We start from the raw sequence: 26,411 nt of genomic DNA, 5'->3' as shown, positions 1-26,411 counted from the left end.
ATATTCTTGCAAGTACCAGGGGAGGTGGTTGAGGGAACAGCCATGGCTGGTGGTTTGCTTGCTGGTCAGCTGAACGTTGGTGACACCTGAATGGTTTTGAGTCGACTCAGGCAGAAATTTATTACAGGAATTTCTGTAATAATTAGTGAATTTCTCTTACAGCAGCGCGGTCCAGAGAGGTATGGTGTCAGGAGTTGTTACAGTATACAGTGAGCGCATATCAGCCTCTTCATGTCAGCTGTGTATAGTGTCTCAGTGGTAAGCTCGCTGTAGTAAGCACCCTTCTGTCACTGAGGGATGCTCCTCCTCAGATAAGTTTATGTGTACTTAATGTGGCGAATTTCTCCATAGGTGACATGAAGTAACTTGCTATCCCACATAGCTTTAATTTTTCCCACCTATGATAGTCCTTAGATTTTAAAATCTCCAAGGATAGAAGATGGCTGTGTTGGATTAGTTAGTGGGGTGTGTACCAATGGTTAACTAAGTATTTAAGTATACAAAGTAGATATATTTATACATAAAAACATAAAAAGAATACATTACCCCTCAAACTTTTTTTTGCTGTGAAATTAATTATTCTCTGGTATGGCTTAATGTGTTTGGTACTGGTTGTTGGAAGATTGCACCTAGCCAGGAGGTAGGTTATGGATCTTTGTTCTAACCCCTTCATGCTAAGAAACCAGTCCAGAAACTGCAGTTTTTGTTGCTGTTTCCTTGTGTCTTGAGTAGTAAGAAGTGAGTCACTCTGGTGGTGTTAAGGATCACACGACTTACACTCACAAGTGATGGCCTGTCCAGTGCTAATATGGACCAGTAGCAAGACATGCCTGTACCACAGGAGCACTGCGATTCTGAGTGTGTCATGCAGGATGGAGGTTATTAGTCACCAACGGCAGTCTCATATCTGCAATATGAGCCCACTATGCCGTGTCCTGTGGGTGTAGCGTGGCCCCTCTGCGTCTTGGGCCTGCTGTGCTCCTGCTGACCCTTCTTCCCCCAGGCTGATACACGATGCTTTCTCTGCATCACCTCAGCCAGTGGTGCTGCCTTTCTGTCCTGCAAAAGGCCAAAGCCAAGTGCTGCCTCACATGGGAGATGAGTGGATGAGAAGGTGCTCTGTGGTAGAGCAGGGGTTTCTGTATCTCTTAGAGCAAGGGGAGGGAGAGATACCAGCAGTGCTCTGAGCTGTGGTTGTCACCTGGGAGTACTTTCCCCAGAGGCACATCCCAGCTTCCTGGTGAGATCAGCTTGCTGCTGAGCAAAGGTCAAAACTCTCCATCATGCAGCCTCAGATCATGCTTAGTTTTTCTTGAGGAAGCTGAAATGCTTGGTAGTATCATAGTGGGTTTTTTTTTTCCAGCAGCAGCATGTGGTGATGTTCATTGCTACTATTGGTACCCTTGATCCTCTCTGCCTTGCAAAGTATATAGGAGCTCTGTGCCTCGCTGTGTCTGTGGTCTTTGTGTGCAGCTCTGTGATGAGGTCGATACAGTGGTCTGTCCAGTAAATGAATCTCACTCGTAACGTCACTATCTCATTCTGACATCTTAAAGCTACTCTCTGGACTCTGGTTGTGCTTGGGGAGAATAGTGTGGAGGAGCAGATTGGTCTTCCTGCAGTAAACTTGGCCCCTTAGAGGAAGTATTTGTAATGCTCCTTTCCCGTTCTGCTTGCTTGCTTGCTTGATAACTTTATTTAAAATGGGCCCCAGCGTGAAGAGATGTGGTGTAACCATAGCCTCAGATAAATTTCTGCAGTGGTCTTTTATGGTTATATCAAGTCATAGTGATTATATGTATGTTAATTGTTCTTCAGACCCATAGTCTTTGTGTACGGTAGTTCTATTGAGAATTGCTGTATGGGGCAGAATAAGATGCATGGTAGTGATGCATTATTCTGATAACAGGCTTGGTAGTTTTTTATTGATAAAGATGTGAAAGCTGTTGAAAGGCCTACTGGATTCTGGCAACACCTTGTTTAGAGTGAGACCTGGTGATCTTGCAGATAAATGCGTTGCAAAGCTTTATTTACTCCTTCCTGTTATGAAAAGACTGAACAGACTGTGTCTTACGAAATCGAGGTGGTAATTTTTTTCTAAAAAAAATCTGACTGAAAACAAATTGGTGGTTTTGAACTTTTGAACAATTGGCAATTGCAGCAGTGCTTCAGTCACAAAATATTTTGTCCATCATTTGGCAGAAGAAAATGTTACACCTCACTCTTAAATCTCTATTGCCAGGTTTATGTACTTCTCTGGTGAAGTTGGAAAGCAAGTGGATGAATGAGATTCAGCAATTTGTCTTGAGGATTTCTGAATCTGAATTTCTCTGAGGAATTTTATCCAACCCTATGAAACACAGGGCTAAGATTCTCTTCAGTAGGTACATCAGTAGCAACGGTACAATTTATCACATACAAATAGTATGGATTTTAGGGGCAGTAAATTAAACTCTGTTTTTAAGTATATGGACAAGCAAATTTTGTGGAATATCTGGGAAGTGTCTTCCATACTTCCATACTTTATCGATTGGGTGCTTATGAGGTTTGGGGTTTTGGGTTTTTTTTTTCTGTTCTGTTTGTTTTAATTGCAAAAGGAATGTGTATTGAGTTTCATTCTCAGTGGGGAGAATGCCTGAGTACTTTTATCTCAGGCTTCCCAGGATTCAGGAGAATTTTTCTGTGTTTGAGGCTGACTAGTTTGTGTGTTGCCTAAGGTGAAAGTACTGGATTGATACCACTGGCAAAAGCTTGCATGGTCAGTGATTTGACATGTCATTTGGGAAACATTTGTTTTGTACATTAAGTATCAAAACGCTCTGACATAATGCTTCTTCTCATTTATATTTCCTTTCTTAGAAGTGAAACCACATATCAGTATTTACAACATAGGTCACGCAACAGTAGCTGAATTATTTTTTAATTTTCAAATAAGTTTGGGTTTCAGTTGCTAAATTTATCTGGGTTTCAGTTGCTAAATTTATCTGGGTTTCAGTTGCAGTTGATAGAAGTAGAATAAAATCTTGTTTTAACTAGCAAACCCTTTTGGTCTAATTCAGTGTTGTCAGAATACCAAGCTGAAACTTACATATATATGGAAGAATACAATTCAGGTGGTATAATTTTTGTAAGAAGGTAATTATTATACTTTGTGGTAGTATTAATCTCAAAGGAGAAAAAAAAACCCAAACGTATCTGGGAGTCTGTAAGTTGTTCCATGTGGACAAACCTTTTGCCTGTGTGGAGTTCTGCCCTACCACAAGATATTCATATGGATGTAGGAGTGCCTGTAGGGAGCAACTACTTGGGCCACAGCCTGTGTCATCGGAAGACACAAATGGTGCATGATTATGCAATAAAATTGAACTACAGTAGTTACTTCTTCAAAGATGTAATTCTTTTCTCTGTGTGCCCTTCACTGGTTTCGAATTAAATGAATTTTGTAAGCATGGTGGAAAAACTAAGTGTAGTCTAGCAGAAGGGTAAGCATCATCTGGGTGAGGAAATGCATCTTGTATTTGAATAAAATTATTATATTAGAAGCCTGGATTCCTAGTCAACTTTAGTCAAAATCGTTCCAAGTCTCTCTTGGCTGTTTGGTCCGTGGCACGTGGTTCACATTGGCACAACCACTGTTTTAAAACCAGAGCTCACAGAAGAATAGCTAATGTTGTCCCTGACTTACCTAGTTCACTGTGCAATATTGAGTAGAAAACCACCACCGCTCTGAACTGCTTGAAAACAACAGACTGAAATGTCTGTTAACAGAGGCTGGATTAAACAAAATGTTTCACTGCATTTTACCAGGTATGCAAAGGTAAAATGGTGGGTTTTTTAGCTGTTCTCTGATGGGGAAAAAAGTATCTGCTAATCATTGAGCAAGGCAGTTTGTGCTGCAAAAATAAACACTATCCTAATCTGCTCAAGACTAGGAAATAAAAGTACAAGCCTTTTTCTCTCCTTTGGTACTAAGTAATTTTGAATGCTTATCTAATTCTAGTACCGTGTGCTTGGTATGCTATTCATATTAACAGATAGTAAATACAGATAAAACCATTATATGACCATTTTTGAAAGCATACAAACTTTTAGATCCTGTTTGGGGAGAAAATTTCCCTCTGAATTTAATTCAAAGCATCCCAGCCTGATACAGATTTAGTATCACATATCTGGGTACAGATTTGCATCTAGTAGTTAGAAAGATGGGGTTAATATTGAAGGGGATGCTAACTCATGCCTTATAGACTACACAGGTTAAGAAAATCTGTCTTTTGTATTTTTCCAGACTTTCATGATGATTTACAGTCACCTTTTGTATTTCTTGTTTATCCATGTAGCTGGAAATTTGTTTTTATTCAATATTTTAGCTACAAATAGATAAGCAGTAACCAGTGGATACTGAGAACAGTCTACCTCAGCATCTTTTAAAACAGGTTTTTAAATTACACCTTGGTGGAGGTAAGAGACAGAGGTGTCTATTACTTCTGTCTTTGCTTTCACAGTTCCTTGCAAAGCAAACCTGATTATTTTAGCCCTTAGTTGTTTTATTTAGGTCATGTAATTATTATCTAGATTCTTCCATTAGGGGATTATGCTTTAAGATGGACTTAGAAAAAAGCTACATCTCGGTTAAAAGTCTAGATAGCACGTAGGGCAGAGCAGAATAATTCCTTTTTGTTTCACACACAGCTCTCCTCTTGGTGCAGTTCACAATGAGCAGTTACACTTTTGCAGCAGTACCATATTGTTGGCCGCAGTGTTAGACAGCTGCTGTAACCTCTCGGATCCTTTTCTTCATTACTGCTGCCTGTTTTATGGCACTTGATGTCCGTTTTGAAGTGTATTACTTTGTGCTTTATTAAATACCATTGTTGATTTTGGGACATCTTTCTAATCAGCTAAGGTCAGAATTCAAAATTGTCTTGACCTTCTAAATTCTTGCCTCTCATATTTGCTTGTTTTTATGTGTCTGTTTCATAAGTATAATCTCTGCATGCCATCAGGTTGCTTATGGAAATACTGTTATCCTGGGGATGAAGTAGACTGATTTGTATGTTTCATTATTATCCATAAAAACATTTATTACAATCATACTTGAAAAACCTTTATAAACAGGAGTACGTTGCAAGTGGCCAAAGCTTTCACACAGTAAGTAGGGCAGAGGCTGTGCCTGAGTGTCCCCCACAGCACTGTCTCTGGGCAAGAGCGTTGAGCAAGGCTGATAAAGAATTGACTGAATTGAATTGCATTCAGCTTGGGACTGAAATCTGGACTTTGTTCAGCGTTATGTCAGCGTGGCACTATTAATAAGGACTGTTTGTGTGTATTTTGTCAATTACTTCACCTCAATAAAATTTTCTCTTCCACTTTGATTCTAGAAAAAAAAAAACCTGCTTGATGACCATAATACCTAATACATGAATGCAGAAAGAACTCAGTCTTGGCATGTTAGAAACTTTATATCTTCTAATAAAACACGTTAATGACTTGCTTGGCAGGGTTGTTATAGGCTCATAGTTTTCCTAAATGAAATTATAAGCTCCCTGTGTGAATTACCTGCCTGGGTTCCCTCAAGACACACAGGTCACTTTTAAAAAGCAGGTATCTGCTGCTCTACTGACTGAAGCTAGTTTTAGTATGTATCAAACTATGTGCAGTAGCTATGTGGATGTATGTACTAAATTTGCCAGATTTGTGTTGAGCCTGTCATCCACGCACAAGTTAATCAACAAGTGGAGCAGAGTAGGGGAAAGCCCCTTCTCTTTTCCTTTTCTTTACTGTAAGCTGCTGTTTTCTCTGGTTTTCTACTTTTATTATGTTGCCTATGTATAGCATTCTGGGCTGTCCTGGGGATTGCTTGGAATGGCTTTGGCACTGGAAACCACAACATCTGGAAATTGCCTCTGCCTTGGGACAAAATACAATGCACAAGGATGGGTGGAGTAGAAAAAAAGCAACCAGTAACCTCAGCTCCCAACTGTCATTCCACATATCCACTCCCTAGTAGTTTGCATCCAGAATAAATAACTCTTCTGCACAGATGGACGTGCAACTCCATGCAGGGAACTGGACTATGACAGGCCAGCGTTCAAAAGGATTTAAAAGCTGTAACTTCTTGTCTTCTCTGGTTCAGTGAGATGTCTACCTTTTCCTTCCTATTCTTGAGGGATTGAGGAACCCATACACTGGGCTGTGCTGGAAGAGCAATTTCTGAACTTGCTGGTATGGCAGGACCAGATTCCTGCCTATCTGCTGGTTTTCTCTTCACTTTTGTTGTTGAGTCCATCATATTCTGCCAGTTCAGAGAGAACTTTCTGTGTCAGTCTAACAAAGCATTCCCTCCTTCTTTGTTTTCTACTATTTGATATTTCTCAGCTTTACATACTGGAATTTTACCATCTTGCTGGACAAGCGTGGCTGGCTGGCTGAGCTTGGCTGAAGGTTAGCATCATCAAAGCCTTGTAAGAAAAAATATCTGCCTGCTACTGACAAGGGGCGTGCCTCCACCAGCCTATAGACCGCAGCCTCTTTGTATTTTTGGGCTCTTTATTCAGGATGTGGATATGACTTACTGTGGTTGAGAGGTCAATGGTCTGAATGGCTTGCCATTGATTGTTCTGAATGCTGGCTGCTGTTAATTGGTGGTGATGGGCAGCGGGGTTCAGAAGCTCTTTGAAGGATGTGGTTGCTGCTGAGAGAAGATGTGTTTGTACCTTTAGCACTGAGATCATAGGAAAAGGAGAGCATGCTCCTCCAGCCTCATGAAAGGTTGCATGAGACTCCTTTGACAAGTAGGAATATCAGAAGTTTAATAGAATAGCTGAAAATCAGTGATATTCATCTTGTGAGCAAATGCATGTGCCACCTGCAGATATTTGACTATGTTGATTGTAACTAGAACTTGTTCTGACTTAAACCACCTTTACCGCTGTCCCTGATAGATGTAAGCCTGCATTTTGCCCCACCTTTCCTTCCAATAGGCCACCCTGGGGAATAACAACTTCCTTCCTCTTGACAGAGGAAAACCAGCATCTGAAGGCACTGGTTTTAGGTTCTTCTGTGGATAGCTTCTTGTTTCAATGCAGTTGATGCTGCATGTGAGGGATTTTTGGGTTTCTTTCCACTGCCCAAGTTTTAGACCTTCACTGATAAACCTTTTAATTTCTGCACTAAGAAAACAATCTGAAGAAAAAGAAAATCTATGTTTCACAGTCGTAATGCTTCCCCAAACCAGCCATTTTGCTTGTGACTTGCAGATGTTGATTGCTTCTCCTGCCTGTTTTGTGGTACACTCCTTGTGCTTCGTGTCTGTATAGGGTTCTGCTGTACTTACCGGGACTGCCTATAGACCCTGCCGCAGGCAGCACTTCTTGCCTCAGTCTCTGTGATAAACGTGAGCCTTGTTGTACTGCCTGACAGAGATACATTATGTTAATGGCTTAATAAAGTGGTTATTTATATTATTGGACATTCATAAGTCAAGATGATACTTAGGTTGTAATTCTGCTGCCCATACTAGATGGAATCTTATGTCAAAGAGGAGAAAAATAGTGTCTGGGGTTTTTTAGTCCATTCCTAAAGCAATAAAAGGAATGTTATTGCTACTGTTTTTGTGTATCTGAGTCTGAGTAACCTCAGTTGTGGTCCTGTGTTTGTTCTTTTTATTTTTTTAAATGATCCTAAAATATGGACTATTAGAAATTCCAACTCCATTTTATATCCCTTCTGTAATTCCAATTTTGAGGTCTGATACTAAAGGTGTGGATTAATGGTCTATAAGCATTCATAAGAGCTCATGGGCTCATTTTATTTCTGGTCTGTCTTGAATTAAAAAAACCAATAAGATAATACTGTATAGGAAAAGGACTTGGCATTCATAAATTATTCTCTTGCAGCTAGAAAATGCTGTGCAATGTTTATCTGTAATGTAGCATTCCTGTATTTATTCTCTAGATCAAAACCCACAATTTTTTCATGCGGAACCTCTACATCACTTCTAAAATTTCTTTCAAGTTGAGGCATAACACACTCATTTTTACTTTTTCTAAATTAAAAACATTTCACACACAACAGATAAGATGCATTTTTTTAATTTGTTGATTGCAACAAATAATGATCACAGTCGGGTGGATGGGGTGTTGGGATGAAGACATTCTGCAGTCAAGGTTGGATCACGTGGTTTCACTTAGTTTCTGCTTTTTTGTTTTCATATTCTTTCATGCTTTGAAGTATGTGTTTTTGTTTATAGTAAAACAAAAAAGCTTTTTAAAGGCAGTGTTGAAAAGAGAAAAAAGCTTGTTCATACTACAGATGGTGGTGTTTATATTAATGTTGATATATTTCTGGGGGTGGGGAGGGGAGAGAAAGGAGCTTGGAACAATTCTGTTCACTGACTTTGAAATAAAATGAGTTTATCTGCCCTGGCAGGAAAAGGCAAAAGAATCTAAGACAGATAAATACTAGCCTTTCACTGGGGAAAAATATCATATATGGATATAATATATGTGGCTAGAAATATAATGGATATGTTATGTCGTTAATATGCTATGAGAATTCCCTTGTAATACAATCTTAGCATTCAAAACCATTTGTCTGCTTTTCAAACTTTGTTGATACTTGTTTTCAAATTCTTATGGAGTAGAAATAAATATTTCTATACTTGTATTTGTTTTTTCCTGTTTATTTCTCTGCTGACCCTTTTGTTGGACACTTTAAGCAATAGCCCACAAATACTGTTTTTGGCAAAGAGGTTCTGAACACAAATAAATGAACTTACTGATACTGATTAAGTGAAGGCAAAAGGTTGTGTAATATCAGTTTTTCCTCCCTAGCATAGACCAGGAGAACTATGGGGGGGTTTTGCGATTGTTTCCAAATGATTTGCGTTTCCTGACTTCTAATCACAGTAGATTTTGAAATAACTTCTGAGGACAAAAGTTTTGATGGTTTTTGAAATCATGGCATGGGACTGCAGAGTGTTAGGGATGCGGTAGCTTTTGTGATGGGGTTGTGGGATGGCTATTTGGATTAGAATGATAGTTTATTACATGTTTTCAAATTTGGCCTAAGTATAGATGATCAGTAAGATCCCTGAATGCCAATAGTTTTTCTTTTGCCATATTAAATGTAAGTAGTTATACATCAAAATCAGAAATAGGTTGGGGTTTTTTTACCCAGAATGGAAGTACTGAATACAGACTGGTATTTGTCTGCATGCCTCGTATTTTTGAAAGTAACTGTTGGCTTCTTCTATTTTTATCATGATAATTAAGAAAAAATGAGATGGTTCAGTTGTGTACTGTTTTCAAGCAAATTCTAATATCAGTTCATTGTAAAAATTTTTTTACATGCTTAAGGAACTTATATGTTGTAAAACAAATTACCGTGTTTCTATTAGATGTTAGTAAAATTCACAATGTTTGCGAAATGTGATTCACATAGGTAACATGTCAGTGTTGGGGGTGCTGAGTGGCTGTATGCAGTCATCCTTGCTCTGCACTTCTTGAATCTAGAGTAGGGGGAAACTAGAGACAGATGTCCATGCTCAGTGCAGCATGGGCACCCACGGCTGAGCATGGCCATGGTGCAGAACCAGCAGCAGCTGTGGCTCTACGGGCAGAGGGCAAGAGATCTGGTACAGCCCAGGAACAACTGGTTGCTTGAGGAGGAGGTGGCAGCCTTTGAATCATAGAATCATAGAATTGTTAAGGTTGGAAAAGACCCTTAAGATCATTGAGTCCAACTGCTAACCTGTCACTGCCAAGTCCACGACTAAACCGTATCATCAAGCACCATGTCTACCCTACCTCTCCATCCTCCAGGGATGGAGAGTCCACCACCTCCCTGGGCAGCCTGTTCCAATGTTTGACAACCCTTTCGGTGAAGAAGTTTTTCCTAATATCCAACCTAAACTTCCCCTGGTGCAGCTTGAGGCCATTTCCTCTCGTCCTATCGCTTGTTACTAGGGAGAAGAGACCAACCCCTGCCTCGCTACAGCCTCCTTTCAGGTAGTTGTAGAGGGCGATAAGGTCTCCCCTCAGCCTCCTTTTCTCCAGGATAAACAACCCCAGTTCCCTCAGCTGCTCCTCATCAGTCTTGTTCTCTAGACCCTTCACCAGCTTCGCTGCCCTTCTCTGGACACGTTCCAGCACCTCAATGTCCTTCTTGTAGTGAGGGGCCCAAAACCGAACACAGTACCCGAGGTGCGGCCTCACCAGTGCCGAGTACAGGGGCACCATCACCTCCCTGCTCCTCCTGGCCACATGATTCCTTTGAGCAAAGTCTGTGTAGGCTGTGGCCGGTTTGACTTTACGTAGTGGCAAGCTCTTCTCAGGAAGAAACTTTTGGGTGCTTACATGGTGTTTGCTCGTAGGCAGTGGTTTTCAGTTTATTCTGAAATAGTCTCAGTTCTAGGGTTGGTGCTTCTGTCACCATTGACCATCACGTGAATCTTCTGGATGCTGCTATGAGTGACAAATGTGTTATTACATTCCTGTAAGGCATAGACTAAAGTATTAGAATAACTGTTCAGTTTCATTGAATGCAATTTATGCAGTATCTAAAGGCCAAAATGCTTAAATCTTTTCTCTCCAAAGCATAGTTTGCTATGTTATGTTGCCAGATAACATGCATCCCAAAGTTGCTAGGACTTGGAAGCAATGCAGATGGAGTTGACGACTTTTACCGCATAGCTTTAGGAAATCAAAAGCTACCTAGATACAACACTGATAAATACCTGTGTCACAGATTGAAGGGTTGAAAGTTGAACGGAATTTGTAGTGGTTGATGGAATTAAATTAATGGGTTTTCAGAACACTTGTTTCATGGAGTACCAAATGAAAGCGATACATCAGAAATCCATCCTAGATCTTCTTCCCTTTATTGTGAGCATTAAGAATTAGGTATTAAGGACAATCATCATTACAGTTGTTGGCTAGAAAACCTGTGGGTTTTTTTTACTGTTAACTCATCACAAAAGTGCTTATTTGGCTGTAATTACAATGACGTGCTTTTCTTTTTCCCTAGGTGGCTATTTTTAATGCAGTAGTATCATTATCTGGCTGAGGACTAAACATGAGAATAGCAGGCAAGTATGCTCAGTAAAATCAGACTTTTGTCACTTGTGAAACAAGTACTATAGACAGGATTAACAGGTTATGACAATAAGGTTTAAAAATTAATGGCATAACAGGCATTGCTGTTCTATTTAATTGATGTTAGTGAAACTCATTTTGGAATTTGGGATGGTCTAAGAGCAAGCAGCTGGTTAAAATGCTTCAGCTGATCTGCAGTGGCTGGGTGAGGTGCCAGGACTTGACATACTTTGGCTGCTAATTCTGTAAGATGATGAAGGAATAAGGAAATGGGCAATTGATGTCTTAAGCAATTTCTTTTTTCCCCCTGCCTCACACCCCAACCAAAAATGCTGTGCACTATTATAATATAGCGTCTGAAACTTCCTGAATGGTTACTGGGAGTTTGAAAGCTATAAAAGCCTTTCCATAGAGGTAAGTTACTGTAGTACAGCATTTGAGAAACTGATTTTACTTGACAGAAGGTGTAGTGATTGTAAAAATAAGGTCTTTGCCAGTATAACACTACAAAAAAAAAAATTATTTTAGACATTTCCTTGCAGTAGAATAGCCTGTGTGGCAATTGAAGAGTTTTGAGTTTCTGCTGCGTTGCATTTATCAATAGCTGTCGGCTCTTCTTGGAGATAATGACACTTTCTTTACCAAGAGAGTTGCACATTATCCTTCTAAATGCATGAAGTTAATCCTGATTTTTGTCACTACTTCTAAACTTTTTTTATTAACTTCAATACATATAACTGGGAACAACCTGCTAAAGTAAATCTGATAAAGAACTGGAAAATGCTGCAATTTTTAGAAGGTAACTAAATCACCTGGAAACTGACTTTTCCAAACCTTTTTTACTATTTTTCTTCTTTCTTCCGTCTAACTACTTTTGTTGCTAAAACCCACAAATTAAGATATGTTAGTTCCTATAGAATGGTTAACGTGTAGTGAACAGGCTGGTTTTGGTTCAAGTGCTGAACCAATTTTCTACATTTCATACCTCTCCCCTAGAGGGAGCGCTCGCAGTTCAGTTGAAAGGCTCAGGATATAGAGTGGAGGGGATGTTTAGTGCTCAGACTGACTTCTTGTTCATCTTCCCTACTATCTACTGAAATAACATTCTCCCCAACTGCCACTTGCTAGATGACACATTCCAAAACCTGGTACCATCTTGTCTTTTTCAGCAGTGCTGCTTTGAAAACCGTTTCTCCACTTCTTAATGCATGTTCAGATCATCTGTTTTCTCTAGTGCTTACACATGGTTCACTACCTTTCAAGTGCAATAATCTTTGGAGTTCTAGCATAATATTTTTATATTAAGTTTGCATCTGTGTTTTCTTACATGGTACATATGTGCTGACACACAGAGGAAGACCGAACTACAAGCAACCAAAGAAGTTGTATCTCTTTCTTCATTTTTCTTTTTCTATCCGTTTATCTCTTTTTAGCCTTTTGGAAGGATTGATTAACATCTCTCATCCTTCTGAAAGCTAATTGGTTTATTTTAAGGTTTTCTGAACAGCCCATCACAGAAGCAGTCTGAGATCTACAGGAGTATGTTTGGGATTTTTTTTCTGAAGGGTTTATTTAGCCAGCAATCTTGAGAAACAGAAGCATGCTGTAAGGTTGCTTTTTCCAAACAGTTTGACATTCTGGGGTGAGACAGGCAGGCAGGGTGTTGATCAGATGCCTCCTCACCTAACTTCTACTCTGAGTCACTTAGGATTTTACACCAAGCATTCTGTAAAGATCTATTGAAAATGACGCTAAAAAATGGTGGGGTTCATGGTAATACTACATACACCTGAATTTCCGTTTCAGATGTAAACTGTTGTGGTCTTGTGCTTCGCGCTCTCTTCCCAGGAGGTAGTTTGACTGTTCAGCACTGGAGAAAGGCTTGTAAAACTTCAAGCTACCTGAGGCTTCAACATATTAGAAGTGGGAGGGGAGAGGTTCTGCTTTTTAGTACTTTTAAAATTAGCTCTTTTGAGTCTTCAAACTCATTTTTTGAAGGTCAGTAATTCAGATTTGTTGAAAAAGAGGTGAGGAGTCTTTTTTTGTTTGATTGGTTGTGGGCTGTTTTTGTTTGTGTGCTGGTTTTTGTTTGTGTTTTTTTTTTTTTGTATGTAATGCTCAGACCTGACTGACCAGAGCAGCCAAGCTACAGTATATGAACAGAACCCTAATCACTCAGTCTTGACCATACATTAAAATAGAGGTAGCTCAATTTTGGGGGTTGGGAAAGAGGAGTGTTTGTGAACAGTGAGGAAACAGGTACACGTGGCTGAGAACAGGGAAGTGGAATGGGGAGAGGTGTGAATTTGCCCTTTGGACAGCAGCCAGTTAGATCAGTTTAGTTAGTTGTTTTCTGTTGAAATCCAGCTTAAAAAAAAAAAGTCTGTGGTTTCTGTTGGCATACTGTGATGTCAGGCAAGCATGATGCTGGAGAAAGCTGAGAGCGGGGTATGCATTTGGTTTAGTAACCTGATGGACTGGCTCAGTTGCACCTTACGTTGCAGTGTCAATTTCCTGCAGATTACTTCTGTTCAGTTAGTCCACAAATGATCATCCTGTTTGAGTTCCGCTTAATGTAATCTGATACACATTTCTCCTGCAGTTAATTTTGGTAAACAATGTTATCATTTGCAGATAATTTTAATGAAACTTTTCTATGCTTTTGAATAGGTGCTGCAAAGTTGGTGGTAGTCGTAGCGATATTTTTATTGACGTTTTATGTCATATCTCAAGTGTTTGAAATAAAAATGGATGCAAACTTAGGACACATATTTGGTAAGTGATGACTTTGTTTTCTCCGGACATCTATTAATATTTACTTGAGCCATAATCAAGAATATCATATTCATTTTGCTTAAAACTTTTACACTTAAGAATTCTGTGGTTTTTTTAATGTGTACCTCTTACTTTTTATAGATATTACACATATATAAACATAATGTGTGTATTAAGCTATTTTCTGTATGAAAATAACCTACCCGTAATTTTTTAAAATTAAGTTTTAAATTTAAACTAATTAAATTTAAATTCATTTAATTTAAATTAACCTACCCTCTTAATCAGTTTGATTCTTTTGCCTGCCAAGTATGCATAATTTTACATGCTTTTTCTGTTTACTGGTACTTACAGTCCTAGTCTGGAGTTGTAAACTTGAAGACTTGAATGACTTTTATGGAAATCTGCACTCTGCCTTTCTGCTGCTTAAGCAGTTCAAAATTTATGTTTTGGGTGGGCTTTTTTGCTTGCACAGGTATACTACTGTGTACGATTGAATGTGCGGTAATCAAAACATTTCACATGCGCCCAGGTTCTACACAGAAAAGGATTAGCAGCTGAGGTGACTTAAAATTCAAAGTCTGTTTTGAACCAACTTCATCTTTAAAGGGGCTTTTTGTTACAAAATCACCATTTTTGGTACATGGGCAGGATTCATGTTATTTAACTCCAGATTACTGCAGTGTGAGCTGACATGTGAACCAGTCGCTAGAGGCATCTTCAATAATCGTTGAAGAGACACGGGTGTCATTAAGGATTACAGACGTATTGTAGATATGTGCATGATGAGGTCACTTGTCTCTTGGGATAGGAAGAAAGGGAGTCCTGAATGCTTGGGTTCAAATATACCTGAGCTGCAGGCTTCCAGTGTTAGGGAAAAGGAATGCCATCCTGGTAAAGCTGTAAGAAGAGAATTAATTTCACTTTAGTGCCCACACCTCCACAAGCCCCTGGCGGTTTGCATCTCCGTGGACCTTTCTGTTAATCGGAGAGTAATAAATTAAGGCAGTGCTTCTAAATGTGGTTCCTGATCATTTTCATTCTTTACTGTGTAAAGGTTAATGTTTTACTGGAACATAACTTTCAGATGTGTTTGGTACTTCATGTCAACCAACCTGTCTTTATAGGGGTACAGAAAGGTTTTAAATTTATAGGATATTTTATAGCAGATGACACTTTAATAGTAACAGCTTGTAAAATTTTCTTTTTGCATTTTAGCTAGATCAGCACTGGATGCAGCTGCACGCTGTGAGTATTCATGTGCATGTGTTATTGCTGTGACTTGCTTTTGCTAATTAATAAGACTGTTGAATTTTCATAGCTAAGAAAGTCTTAATTACACTTTAAACATAATCAGAAACTCATTTCCCTCTTTTCCTGATTTCCTAATATCCTGGTAAAGTCTAGTTTTTGCCAGCATTTCACTTGTAGTTTTGTCTTGTGACTTTTGATGACAGTGCCAGAGCAAGCAGCAGGGTGAGAATAAGAGATAGAATAATGAGGTAGTGCAGGAGACCCAAATTATTTTAAGCTCCTATGAAACTGCAGATAAGATACCATTTGTCTTGTCTTTTTTCCTTGAATTCCTTCATAAAATTAACTGATAGTTCTCTGTTAGCCTACCTATGGTGTTGTCCCTAAAATTCTGGTTTATTTCCTTTTGAAAGCTACAAAACCTCCAAGATACAAATGTGGGATCTCTAAAGCTTGTCCTGAGAAGCATTTTGCATTCAAAATGGCAAGTGGAGCAGCGAATGTAGTTGGACCTAAAATTTGTGTAGAAGATAATATGTAAGTATTTTCACCTGTTGTTTCTAAGAATCTCTTTCAAATGCTGTCTTGGATCACTTTGCACACAAAATCAGTAGTTTAAGTGGTTCTTTGTCATTTTGTTTTGCCAATGGTTTGACTACATGAAAAAATTATATTGTATTATAACTTAATCTCTGATGAAGCACACTTAATACTCTGCAGTAAATGCAGAAAACCAAGTTATTTTAATACATGCAAGATGGCTTACACTTTATTTCAGGTTTACAGACTTAAGTATTAGTTAGACTTTGTCAAGTCAGATACAAACTTGCCTTGAAGTAACTTATTCTTGTGCTTCTAATAGCAATTCAGTGAATTACTATTTTTAAGTAATTACTCTTGATACTTCTAACTGAATGTCACCAGCTAAAACTGCTGTGGAATTGTCTTCTGCAAGTCATCTTTCAAACTGTCTCTTTCCATATGTTCCAATGTCAGAACATATTTTCCACTTTTCTTTAAAGGATTATTTAAAAACGGAAAAATAGTATTTTAATGATTGGTAGTTATTTAATTGTGCTGATGGTAGCTGAAGTTAATATACTTCAAATAATTGTGAAATGAGGAAAGGAACTGCTTGAAATATAGTTTGGTTTTGAGTTTGTCTGGTGTTTCTAACAACTATTTTTAACACAGTATTATCAGTAGTACTGTGCCTAGAGTAGTTAACTGAGTACCTTTCAGTAAGCTCCATAAGAGGAATATTAATATTTATTTTTAGACTCTTTGTTTCTTTGCTCTGAGGTTGTTCCTGCTTATTGTCACCCAGAGTGTGCAGCTTCATATAACACAATCACTCAGTAGTACCTGTCATGTGTCAGAAAAGATACGATTGTTAGCGTTGTTGGAAGGAGATTTTTTTTAATACCAGTTGCCCTTTCAAGCCTTTGCCTTCCATTTGCATTTAAACTATTTTACTGCTTTAGCTGTTTCTCAGCCCGCACTATGAGTACAGCATGGTTCTGATAGCACATACGGCAGTTAGCGCTAATGAATTCTACAGCAAATGGCAACTTGACTGTGAACAACATACCCCATGTAATATAGTAAATAGAATAATTATTCTATATAAGAATAAAAAGTATTGGTTTATATTTTCCATAACTGTACTGTCTGAAGTAACTCTGTAAGATTAATCTTGTATGGTCTTAAAGAGAAGACTGTTTTTAGCACTAACTCTAGCAATTAAGATGTAGCAAAGTTGAAATGGGAGCTTTTTTCCACAACTAAACACGTGCAGTTTCTTCGCTTTGTGTTATTAGTAGAAACAGGAGCACCATTCAAATTTCAAGCTGTTCTTTGAGGCCAACTTAGCTCAAGCTTGCTCGCTTGTGTAGGCGTGTGTTTGCAGCGGAACGTCACAGTGTAGTCATGGAGCACATGCAAAGTGAACATGAGCTCACCGTTGGGACGTACTAACTAAAAGGTGCTAGGTTTTGCTTTCCATTCTTAACCATTGATTCGCTTCGTGACCTTGGACAGTCTTATCTAATCTCTCTGCATGGTATTTTTGTTGGTGTTACAAAACGTGCTACCTTGACATTCTGGTTGCTAGGAAGTGTAATGTCTGTGAAGACTTGGGGTGGTTCACTGATTAAAAGTTGTGGGAGTGCAAGTAATATTTTAACTTCAGGATTGTAGGGTGGGTTTTGTTTGTTTGTTTTAAATGTCTTGCTTACTGGTTAACCAAAAGAGATTGTTGTTCCTGTGGAGAAAAAAAAAAATCCTCTACAGGATATTTCACAGAAGAAAGTGATGTAAAGACAGTAGTTGCTGGCAAGAAATCCTCAGTTCTTTTAATACTAGTGTGCAGCTTGGTGCATAGCTATTGGAGTCTTAAGTCCAGTTGGCCTTGGCAAAAAGCTTTCTGAATTCCTTCTGAGGAGGACTTGTAATGTCTATTTAAATGTCTACCAGAAAATTTGATTAATTTTATATTATCTCCTGCTTTGCTCATAACGCATTTGATTTCTTTCAAAAGCTCCCATAACTTGTTGATTGTAAATTGTTGGAAGAAATCTAAAACTGATGAACGGCTGCCCTCCTGTGGGAAAACTGTCACATTACAGCTGTAGTATTGTAACTTAGTGCACAAGCAATCTCGAGTGTGTAAAGTAGTATCCCAGAGCTCTGAAAGAACTTACTGCCTCTTCGGTAGCTCTTTTTTTTAAGTGACATTTTGTGAACTCACTCCTGCAAAATGCTTTTTTTCCTGATTACTTTGTATTCTTCATACTTCCAAGACAAGGAAGCAGGGAGAAGTTTTCATTAACTGGTCAATGATAGTATGTAGGTTTTTTGCTGTGTATTAAGCATAAGGACGTTGCTTGGTTTATGAGAGCACTAAAGGTGCTGATATAATTCAGAATGCATTTAATGTCTCAATTTTTCTTTTTAATTATATAGATATTTTGGTGCAAAATAGGAATTCTGCTGTATAGAAGTTCAGTTATAGTCTTGTTCTTCTAATTGGAATGACAAATTTTTCTAATTTGAAAAAACATGCTGTAGTCATCATCAAAATATTAAATATTGTAGTTGCTACTTCATGGGCTTCTTTACCAGCAACTTCTCCATGCAATTTTACTTCTTCCAGTAGGAAGCCAGTTGCATGACTGTGCTGCAGTAACCTTATATCAGAATGTTGCACTACATTCCTTTAATAACTAGTAATTCTTGTATCCATACTTGCAGGATTTTTTGTTGTCTGAAATCCATTTTAACTTCTGTGATGTATGTGTGGATTTTCAGCATCTAGTCACCCCAGTATTGAATATTTTGTCTGCTATTTATTTACAGAGAATTTTGTAGTTAAAAGGAAGTCATTATTCTTCTTGGAAAATTGAATGTCCGTTAAATTTTATATGATTAAAGGAATGTGTTCAGAACTTCACTGCCTTTTTTTATTTATGGTTTCAGTTTTTATTTGCCATATGTTTTTGTTGTTTAGAACAGATGCTAAGATGTGACATGAAAATCATGTGATCAGAGAAGAAATAGTCTTCCATAATGGCTAAAATACTTCTGGAGTTCCTCACTAACCAGAACTAAATTCTACATTCCAGCAGAAAATTTCAAGTCTTCTATTTCAGAAGTTATTGAATTAGAGTTTTAATTTTAATCAGAATTTTTGGCAGATGGTATAACTTAGAGGACTAACAGAAGAATATGGACTCTTTCATCTCTGCTTACTAGCTCTTTAAAACCTAAGTCACTGTGCCAAGAGTTACCATTAGCCGGTAGTCTTTCACGGCCTCTCTGAACTACTAATACTGAGACTGTTCCTGATAGTTGTCTATTCAATTTGACATTCCTCTAAATTTTGGCATTTGTCTTCATCCTGGCTGCAAAAGATAGCATCAGAGAGGAGGATTTATGTCATAGTTCTGTGATAGACCATTTCTTGTGTCTCGCCGATCACGAAGTTAGCACGAGAAAGCTGATGTTGCAGCTGTGTAAGGATGCGGTCCGTCCGAAACATTGCTTAGAACGATGTTCAGACGTGACTTGGACATCACGTGATCACAGAAGAAATGTGAAAAAAAGTTTTGAACATAACAGGATTGTATACATCTGCAGCCCCTTCCCAGAGCAAGCTGGGGAGGTTAAAGAAATCCTGATCAGGATGGAATTAACACATCTGTTAGAGCGTGTTTGTAATTAATGAGATCTGTGCACCTATATGCTTACGCTTTAGGGGCTTTCTTGAATCTCAGCTGAAGACTTCTTCACTATCTTAATTTATGTAATTGTTTCAACCCTTACTCCTATTTCTCCTTGTATACGTTAACTCTAGCTTCAGAATGTTAATGCTGGGGCCCGGCAGCAGAACAGAAATCTTATACAGTGCCAGTGAAAAGGGATGAGGAGGTCTGGAAGCTTCCTCTCACTGGAGCGGTATACCCACCATGACCCAAGGCAGCACAGCGTCCTAGCTAACAGTCTTGATGTTCCCTTTAGCTCTTCTTTACAGCTCTGAGGGGCTTCCATCTCATAATGCATCTCTTTCCAGCTCCTTTGCCACTCCGAGTTTGGCCAAATAATTGCTGTCATAGATCATGACAGTTTTCTTGGGATGTGTAACTGTACTCTGAGATTGTATTAATTGTTTAAAGTCTCATCAGTGTATTACCTATTTTTCTTGGATATAGCTTTCCTGTTATAGGTATAAGTAGCTAATTGCTTTGACTTTCTTGTTTCTTAGTGTGGTGCTGCAATATTACTTTTAAATGCCTCGTTCAGTCAGCTTTTAAACTGGACACTTTTGTTCATCATGTGCTTACAAAAAAGCTTAAAATATTGGTTATGTGACTGTGCTAAGCTCCTCAAATTATTATTTGTTTCAGGCTCTTTAACTGCAAGGAATTTTCTTAAATACATTAAAACACTTTATTTTTTGTGATACTTCTAATGTACACACATACTTTGAAACCAAGATGATTAAGCAATCAAATGAAACAGATACAACTGGGGTTATTTGTATTGTTCTCAATTCATTGGTGCCAATAACAGCACACAGATTAGTTCAAGGAGATTTTGTTTTGTTTAAGTACTCATGAGCATGTGGTCTTTCAACTATGTATCTCTTAAAATTTGATTGATCCTATTTAAAAAACAAATATTTCACATCAGAAAATTGTCCTGTTAAAAGTAAAATTGTTTATTTTGTTTCAGTTTAATGAGTGGAGTTAAAAATAATGTTGGCAGAGGAATAAATGTGGCCTTGGTCAATGGTAAGTGACGTCTTAAGTGAGCAGGTTGTCTTAATTTTCAAACTGTTTCTGAAATTTAAGATGAAATACTAAGGGATGGTGAAAGGCAAGCAGGGGGAGAAAAGAAAGTTTTCAGTATATTTATACTGAAATAATGTCAGATCTTAGCCCTTACACATTTTTGTTAGGAAATAGAAAAACTAAGTGCATTTACTTCTAAAAATGTGTGATGAAAATAGTAATGTGGAGTGCTGTGGCGGCTATCTCAGTGATACATCAGACAAACTCCTAATGCACGTATGAAGTGGAAGACGAAATGCTGCTACTTTCGGCTTTGTGTGTTGCCACTACTAATAAAACTTTATAGATTAAATTCTTCTGTTGCTCTCTTCAGTGAAACTTATTTAACAATTCTGTTACTGCATGGAAAGACTAGCTCATTATGCCCTAGCTTGCTGTCAGTATATTCGATTAGTCCATATCTAGAGATCTTGTCCCGTTATGTAATTGGGTTCAGGATTCTTAACTTTCATTAAATCCAAACAAATTTATCTGTGTGTCACTTTGAAAGCTGAACTGAATGATGGTACTAGCAGTTTTGTTCTTAATGTGTAGGAAGCAATTCCTTGTAGCACTGAGATAGCACTTTGTCATTTCACTGCAATATAAATTCATGTTATTTTTGGATTGTACTCAAGTTTACATCATTTAAGGCATGACTTGAACAATACTCACCTAATCCTGTTTTGCCCTCCTAAATTGTCTCAATCTGTTCAAAACCAAAATACCTACCTTTGTATTACACAGCTGCCAGTCTTTGTGTCTTCTGAACTTTAAATGAATGTTTGTATTAAAAAGAAAACTCCGCCTTCCATCAAATACTGCATTTTAGACGTGATAGTAAAAAAAGAAGCTGAGATTACTGTATTGTCCACCTTCTTCTATTTGTTTTGGATATTTAAATCAACTTGAGAATTTCCATGCACTAGCAACACATGCAGTGTAATTTTAATCTTTCTTACTTTCCAAGTGGCACTAAAGAAAGGTAACCTATAGCTGTGCTATCTATTTTTGCAAAAACAGCGTATTTTAAAAAAAATCAAATCTATGAAGTGAATTATCTTTATTGGTTTTAGAGGCTGTGGCTTTTTGTTTTATATTCCACTTGAAGCAAAATCAGAAGTTTGCATCTTCTCTCTTTTTTCCCTTCTTACCTTTTCCTGCACGTTTTAACAAACTACTCTGCTGTTTAAGGAGCAATCTTCATAAAAGATAGCGTTACCGTAGGAATTGATTTATATGGTGTCTTCTGCAGCACTTTCTCTGAAAGAGTCATTAAGAGGAGTTGGGCATGTTGTCTGTAAAATAATTTTGGCTATATTTGATGACACCAAATATTTATTTTCTTTTCTTCCAGGCAGAACAGGAGAACCATTAGACACTAAATTCTTTGACATGTGGGGAGGAGGTAGGTGCAGTTACTGTAGCTGGTTAGAAAGAAAATTTAAATGCCCCTGTTTTCTTTCCTTCCCCTCCCTTCTCCCTGCTCTCCCCACTGCTCCCCCCCCCCCCCCCCCCCTTCCAGGCTCCATTTACTGTGGTGGTTTAAGATGATAGTTAAGGCAGTGCTTTGCCTCTACCTTTTGTAATAGTGAGGAGTATGCAGCTTAAAAAAAAAACACAAATAGTTGAGGTGGGAGGGAATGGTATGGTTAATCAAACACTTGTTCTTCTGAGTAGTTCCCACTAGTGCTTATGTCTTTACACAGTATGGATGAAACTACATAAAAGGAAAGAGTTCTCTGATGCATTTTATCTTTCTTCCACTTAGCATCTTTTTGTAAATTTATAAGTACATTTACAAATATTCTTAAAAGGAGTGGCTTTGCAGGAGGCATTGCAGGTGTTTAAATATGGAATGGTTGCTTGTTATTAAACAGTTTTGTGTTCTGTCTCTCTTCAGATGTGGCACCATTTATTGAATTTCTGAAGTCCATCCAGGAGGGCACGATAGTATTAATGGGAACATATGATGATGGTGCAACCAAGTATGTCATTAATTTATATAGTAAATATTGCTTAAACTTCTAAATGCCATTTTATACTGAAAAAAAATGCATTCTTTATCACACAATCACTTTTCATAAAGTTCTGTTCTTCCAAGAATGATGGATTTGACGCTATGCTTTCAGTTTATTAGTTTTTATAATGCTGATGTGATTTGGGGACAGCAAGGATCAAATTAAAACTAATGGGTTATGTACGTATTTACACAGAAAACTTAGGTGTATACTTTTGTGATCCCAACAACAGAGAAACAATAAATTAGGTACTAAATTAGACCCTTTAGCAGAAATATCACAAGTGTTCAAAAATCTGAAGAGGCCAGAGATTAATAGTTGACTGATTAGCAATCAGTACCCATAATTCTCAGTACACGTAATGGTTTTTCTTGTTCCTTGGAGAAAAGACATTAATACAACAAGATGACAATGTAGCACATATGGTCAGTCCAACAAACTGCTTACTCATAGCTATGAAGAATACATTTGCATGTCAGGCATAGTACTTTTTTTAAACTATACCCTTATCCTCCCCAGTTCCTGAAGACCCTGTAGCTTCTAGCTGCTCTCCTAGAATTTCTCCCCACCTCTTGGGGTTTTTTTGGTGTGTGTGTGTGGTTTTTTTTGTTTGTTTCTTTTTGGGTTTTTTTGTTTGTTTTTAAATGGATGCTGCGAAGGATATCTGTTGTCTTGGAGATGTTCTGATTTTCCTATTGCTGATAGCTCATTCTGTCTTATCCTAGTAAATGCAGATATGTCCAGACATAGGAATGTGACTGTGAGAACATACTCTGGTGGAAACTGGTCTGTTCCATCCAGCACTTTTCCAAAGGATTGCTTTTCGCCTTGAAAATCAAGAGGTTTTTCTTTTTCCCTTTTCCTCTGTTGTTTTAATAACATTTAACTTTTTTTCTAATATGCTCTGTACTTTTTGGTTCAATCTGTCATCCACAGCTTTTCTGTATATTTTTTTTTATATCGGACCAGGTTTCCTATTTCCTATGACAAAATCCTGACTTTGCAGTAAATTTTTGCATTAAATTCTTCAGTGTCTGTACATTCACTGCTTTTAGAAGAAGCGAGCAATTTAATGTTTCTTTATGTTAAGGCTGGATCTTCTGTCTGTTTTTCTACTCACTTGTTTTGTTACTTTTATTTTTGCTCTTTTTCCTTTCTTCTTTGTTTTAGATAAGTACAGTTAGTTTGCTTCAGTAATCATTTCACAGCTGATGTTTTTGAAAGCTTGTATGTAGATGATAATGTCAGCTACACAAGAAGGTGAATTTGGCCCATTCATGCTGACAGCCAGGAACTACTGCGTATTAGTGATATTACATAATTGGCCAAAATCTTACCACTGGTGGTTGATGGTAATCATAATCACCGCTTCTTGAAAACAATTAAAATTGTGAAGAACCAACATGTTTAAAAAATAAAACAGAAATCAAAATAAAAATATTTTAAATATAAGGTGCCCTAATGCTCTAGAAACTTGGAGTGCGAGTTGTGCAGATAACCTCCAAAGAGCTTAATCATTTTCATAATAGCTAAAGTGAGTCATACAACTATATCTCAGTAAGTAGTAATAATCAAAAGTGGTGTGTGTTGTTTAATAATTGGGCAAATGTAGTAACTGAAAAAAAGAAAGAGAGCTGTTGTTCGGAGGTTTTGGCATGATAACTTATCCTCCAGAATCGTTTTCCCTTCCATACTAAAATTATCTTCCTTGGACCTACAGGCACTGAACTGTGCTGTGGGGCAGCATTCTGACTTTTGAAATAATTGACCCAAGCAGACAAGAACTTCTTTCATATATTTAGGTCATTCTTCTAATCTAAAATAGCTTTTACTTTATCTAGACTTCAGCTTGAGCATGCAAACAATGTTTACTTTAAAGGTTGACTTTTTTAGTTGCTTGAGGAATTGCTAACATGACTTGCGATGTATGTATAAATTCTCATAGGAGAGGGTTCTTGGCTTTTTTTGATGTACTGATAGGTTTGTATGCTGGTTCCTTGAGACTATAATATTAAAGAGCAGAGCTCATTAGATCAGGTGATTTCAAAACTAGCCTTATCTAATTCTGAAAGATAGATCTTCCCCAATATTGACTGACTTAAACTATATTTAATCAGATTAAAGCTGAATGGTCTGTTGAACAATGAAAGCTCTAAGGGCATGTGTATTATTCACATACTGAACTTCTCTGTTTTGCTCAAGGCTTAATGAGGAAGCACGGAAACTGATCGCTGAATTAGGAAGCACATCTATTACTAACCTTGGCTTTAGAGACAACTGGGTCTTCTGCGGTGGAAAAGGAGTTAAGACTAAAAGTCCATTTGAACAGGTCTGTGACTCTGTAGCATACTGGTAATTTAACAGCTTATGTTAATTAAGGTATAGCGTGTTTTATAAATACCATGCATTTGTTCAAGATGAATATCTGTTGCAGTACTGGCACACAGTGTTATTTTCAAACTTATTCCTAGACTAGCCTCTTCCTTTTAAATGTACAAAAAAGATTCTTTGGTGATTCACAAATAAGAAAAAAGTCTTATATGGTGTAGATCTTAGTATCCCAGTATTTAGATTATTTATCTTTTTAATGAATGCAATTTAACTCAAAAACTAAAAACTTGCTGCCTAACGCTTGTGTTTTAGGTGCACTAACAATGGCAGACATCTGATAGATAAGTGGTAGTTAAGGCGTTTGTGTTCCCAGCTATTCACTTTGCTCTTCTGGAAAAAATGATTGCTGCAATAGCAAAAATCTGTGAAACAGAGTATGTTTCCATACTTTAGCTGTTAAAATTCAACGTGTCATTGTTGCCTTTAATTGCCAGTAAAGGTAGTTTTCCACAAGGAGAGTAAGGAAGTTGTGTTTTTTGTGAGGGAGTGGGAACTACTGCAGGAGCAGTGGCAAACTCTTGGAGGCACTAAAGTCTTACATGACTGCAGATGGTTGCTTGATGGAAAAATAAACCTCTAATTAAAAAAACCAAACAAACTGAACATTCAACATGAAATAATGTTCTTAGAATTCTGACTATTCATTTTCAGTGCTGTGTAAATTTAGTATCCTTATTCATTTTTTCCTAAGGGTTCATGTTTTAATGCAGTTGGTCTTTTTTTTTTTCCCCATGTCTCTTTTCCTAAATAAACATCCACAATAAATTTTAAAAATGTTGTCCCAGTGTGGTTTAACTGTTTTAAGCATACCCTTGTCTGAGCAAGTTACATTAAGTGGTGAATACTGAGAGATCGTTACATTTGATACAGAGCACAAGAGGCTAATAGTGATGTATTCTCCTTGTCCATGGCCTGAAAATAAGTAAATAAAATGCCTTTTAAAGCTGTGAGTTAAAGCAACAGGATAAATGACTTTACATTAATGGCAGGTTGATGTTTTCTATTTATAGCATATAAAGAACAACAAGGACACAAACAAGTATGAAGGCTGGCCAGAAGTTGTTGAGATGGAAGGCTGTATCCCTCAGAAGCAAGACTAAATGAAAACGAAAGGAAATGAGAGAGAATATGGAAGAAAATGCACTTTCTGCTTATTATTAGGGAGAGGGCAATGAAGGAGACTGTACTGTAAATAATATTTTTAAAGCATGCTGCAACCATCTTGTTGGTGTGTGCATGAGCACCGACATTTTGAATATTGGGATTATTTATTGCTAACTCACATAGAAATCCTTTTTGTAAATATGTCCAAAATAAAATAAACATCAAATTATTTCTATGCAGATTTCTTAAAAGCACAGTATTTAGTTTGCCTGTGGTAAATAATATCTTGTAGATCAACCGGCTAATAAATTGCATATGCGGATAATAAACAGATCCTGACAAATGTCGTACTGTCCTCTTAACAGCGTAATGTTGCTGTATGTAACCTTTGTGGAATATGTAGATTTTAGTGGTAAGTTAATAAAGAGCTTTAATTTTTTTTA

General features: G+C 37.6%; 1 protein-coding gene across 7 annotated transcripts in view; it reads left to right on the top strand.

Moving 5' to 3' along the window:
• The window catches only part of FAM3C (FAM3 metabolism regulating signaling molecule C), a 30,101-nt gene extending 3,690 nt beyond the window's left edge, over positions 1 to 26,411 (top strand). For all 7 annotated transcript variants that reach the window (XM_075081154.1, XM_075081155.1, XM_075081161.1 and 4 more), the window contains 9 exons: positions 11,026 to 11,086; positions 13,764 to 13,868; positions 15,087 to 15,116; positions 15,536 to 15,659; positions 20,355 to 20,413; positions 21,810 to 21,860; positions 22,356 to 22,440; positions 24,676 to 24,802; positions 25,875 to 26,411. In XM_075081154.1, coding sequence (XP_074937255.1) covers positions 11,074 to 11,086; positions 13,764 to 13,868; positions 15,087 to 15,116; positions 15,536 to 15,659; positions 20,355 to 20,413; positions 21,810 to 21,860; positions 22,356 to 22,440; positions 24,676 to 24,802; positions 25,875 to 25,964 — 684 coding nt within the window. In that variant the 5' untranslated portion in view covers positions 11,026 to 11,073 and the 3' untranslated portion in view covers positions 25,965 to 26,411. The remainder of the gene's footprint in view (positions 1 to 11,025; positions 11,087 to 13,763; positions 13,869 to 15,086; positions 15,117 to 15,535; positions 15,660 to 20,354; positions 20,414 to 21,809; positions 21,861 to 22,355; positions 22,441 to 24,675; positions 24,803 to 25,874) is intronic.

The sequence above is a fragment of the Phalacrocorax aristotelis genome, chromosome 1, assembly GCF_949628215.1.
Source record: "Phalacrocorax aristotelis chromosome 1, bGulAri2.1, whole genome shotgun sequence".
In the NCBI taxonomy this organism is placed as follows: Eukaryota; Metazoa; Chordata; class Aves; order Suliformes; family Phalacrocoracidae; genus Phalacrocorax; species Phalacrocorax aristotelis.
This window is presented reverse-complemented; position numbering and strand designations above follow the sequence as displayed.